We start from the raw sequence: 2,788 nt of genomic DNA, 5'->3' as shown, positions 1-2,788 counted from the left end.
ATATATATATATATATATATATATATATATATATAGCCATGGTGAAATTACTGAATGCAAGGAAATACATGTCATTTTACTATTATTACGAAGTTCTCTTGGCAAGGGTGTCGCATCTGGTTTTAAAATAGCCGCATATTATGTGCACCATTTTAATGAAAATGAAAATTTAACTCCACGCGAGAGTTACGTACACGGAACTACTAAGTGACATTATTACTCTATGAATTTATTTTTTCTGGTTACTCATCCGTTTCACCATTTTAGTTGCTCACCGTTCACATCATCGTGCCTGTTTGAGAATTTAATAATGGTTATAGCTTAAAATGTTTTTTATTTAAAATTATATTAAAATAATATTTTTTTAAAAAATATATTTTTAAGATTAATTTATCTAAACGATTTAAAAACAAAAAAAATTAGTAAAAAAATTTAAATTTTAAAAAAGCACCATTTTAATTACATTCGACGTGAGCACTGAGCAACTAAAATGGTGAAACGGACGGGTACCAAAAAAAAAAATACAGAAGGGCTGTTGTGCATGAAAAAAGCCTCTCGTCACAAACAACGAAAAACCATCTGTTACTCTCGTAAAAAAATGAAAGCGTTTCTAGGACATGCTACGTTTTCCCTCGAAAATTAAAATGCATTTCCGGGCCACAGTAGATTTTTCTTCCTAATCTGTTCATGTAGTTCTGAATTGATTGCTTTTATTTATGAAAAGTCGCCATAAGCTAATTCTGTATTTTCAAATTCAAACTCAAAACCACAGTCCCGATTCTACCTTACATGCCAGCGCGGGGTTTGGATGAACAGAAAGGGCTAAACCATTCATGACCATTGGAAGAAGATTTGGCAGATAACGTAGAACATCATCTACTCTGTGCAAGAAGGATGGTGGACTCCGAAGAACAAAGTTACTGCTTCATATTTAGAGACTCTGAAATATCACAATAGCTTCTTACAAATTGTTCGCAAAAAGCTCACGCAGTAACAACTGTAACATTCAGGAATTACAATATATAAAAACGTTCTTAGAAGTTCTGTTAACACAAATTACAATATATTCCCAACTGCAAATGAACTACTGGTACCTCAACACTTTAGCCACAGCAGGAGCCACAGGCAGGCAAGGAACCTGGAAGTTAAGGATATCAAAATTGTGTTCAGCAGAGGGTTGAAAAACGAACACATGAATATCCAAAAATAAATAAACAAGCAAAATAAACTCACTATGGTCAATCCCTCTAACATTGTCCAGTCCACGGGGTGGGCCACGTGGGCCCCCACCATATGGTCCACTCCCAGGACCTCCTGGGCCACCATCCCATTTCTTGCTAGAACCAGATCCTTTTCTGTAAGCATCTGTCTTTTCCATCTAAGAAATAAAAGGAATTGAGAAGATAAGTATCTAGAGGTAGAAGACAAGTACCAAAACAGACTTGCTAGGACAAAGCAACAAGGGAAAATCACTGAATTACCGAGAACATAGTAGAAAAGAACACGCCTATGAGATTCACAATAGCCCAGAAGAAATCAGTGATTGTTCTCAGTCGCCATATGGATCGCTTGGATTTCAATACACCTGACAACAAGGACACAACCACATTGCTGAAAATAATCAAGGAGGAGGAAAAGGTTCCACAAATTCAATCCTCAACATGTTTTTTTCTTCCTTTAAAATTCACACCAAAATTAAGAAATGTATATATTGCCCACATCAACCATGCAATGAGTCAGCCACAGCTTTATCTTGGTATCACTATTTCACTTAATGATGCCACCCAGCTGCATTACAGGCTACATGGTTAAAGTGCATTTTACAAGCAATTAATTTCATTATCCAATTTTCACAAATGATATACGCCAAACAACAACATAAAAGAAACATGAGGGAAAAGTTAATGGAGAGCCCAGGACATCACCAACTTCCGAATGATACACTATGCTTAAAAAGAAGACCATCAACAATGAAACTAATAACAGAAAGGCAGAATGAAGTTCACGTAAATTTTCCAGCGTCAAAGAAAGCTAGAAACAGTCCCCAGAAAAATAAGAAACTAAATGTTTAGCGATCAAGAATTAATGATATCAGCAAACAGATTGCGAGTGCAGGAGAAAACACTGATGGCATCATCTTCCTTGGGTTTATTATCCCATCAATTTCACTGAAACATGTATTTCCTTCCACCTTAAGATGGTTTAAACTCCTGCCTAACTCGTGAAGGACCATAGGTTGGTGTATCTTATAAGCCCAAACACCAGATCATGGCATGACCTTCTAACGGTGATCAAGCTCCGCGCCATTAATGACATTAACAACAGCAGAACAGATAATCTAATTAAAGAATCTCAAAGCATGATTTATGTCAATCTGTGATGCATTAATTCATTATTTTAGGCACAATTAATCCTTCACCAAGTCAATCTAAGAGTTGACTTCAAAAAGAAGAACCCTAATTCCCAAAATGAATCAATCAAACCAAAATCACAAACCAAAAACTCCGCTATCAATATTGATGAATTCACAATTAGAACTGGATAGATAAAACCCTGAAATCTTAAAGACTGAAAAAGGATTTACAATATCGTAGATGGACGAAAATCGCGATAAAGACTGAGAGCGCTTACCTCGTTCAATGTATGCCATTGGGTGAGGGTTGATTCCAAGGTCTCTTCTTCTCGAGTTTTCTTCGATAATTTTGACTTTCTTTCCTTGTTTACGGAGAGAGCTCAGCCGTTGTGTATTTTACGCTCGTATTAATATATAGGGATGGGGGTTTTTGGC

General features: G+C 36.1%; 1 protein-coding gene across 1 annotated transcript; it reads right to left on the bottom strand.

Annotated features, from left to right (window-relative positions):
* Nucleotides 1-898: 898 nt before the first annotated feature.
* LOC133691476 (uncharacterized) lies at nt 899-2,788 on the bottom strand. The gene is made up of 4 exons (XM_062111993.1): nt 2,632-2,788; nt 1,482-1,585; nt 1,234-1,378; nt 899-1,138 (listed from the first exon to the last, which is right to left on the bottom strand). Exons 1-4 carry the CDS (start codon nt 2,648-2,650, stop codon nt 1,104-1,106), a joined length of 303 nt encoding a protein of 100 aa, XP_061967977.1. The 5' UTR covers nt 2,651-2,788; the 3' UTR covers nt 899-1,103.

This window comes from Populus nigra, chromosome 4 (assembly GCF_951802175.1).
Source record: "Populus nigra chromosome 4, ddPopNigr1.1, whole genome shotgun sequence".
In the NCBI taxonomy this organism is placed as follows: Eukaryota; Viridiplantae; Streptophyta; class Magnoliopsida; order Malpighiales; family Salicaceae; genus Populus; species Populus nigra.
This window is presented reverse-complemented; position numbering and strand designations above follow the sequence as displayed.

Coding starts and splice junctions, on each gene's coding strand:
- LOC133691476 (XM_062111993.1), bottom strand. Junction 1,379..1,481: donor TCTTTTCTACTATGTTCTCG/GTAATTCAGTGA, acceptor TTTATTTCTTAG/ATGGAAAAGACAGATGCTTA. Junction 1,139..1,233: donor TGTTAGAGGGATTGACCATA/GTGAGTTTATTT, acceptor CTTAACTTCCAG/GTTCCTTGCCTGCCTGTGGC.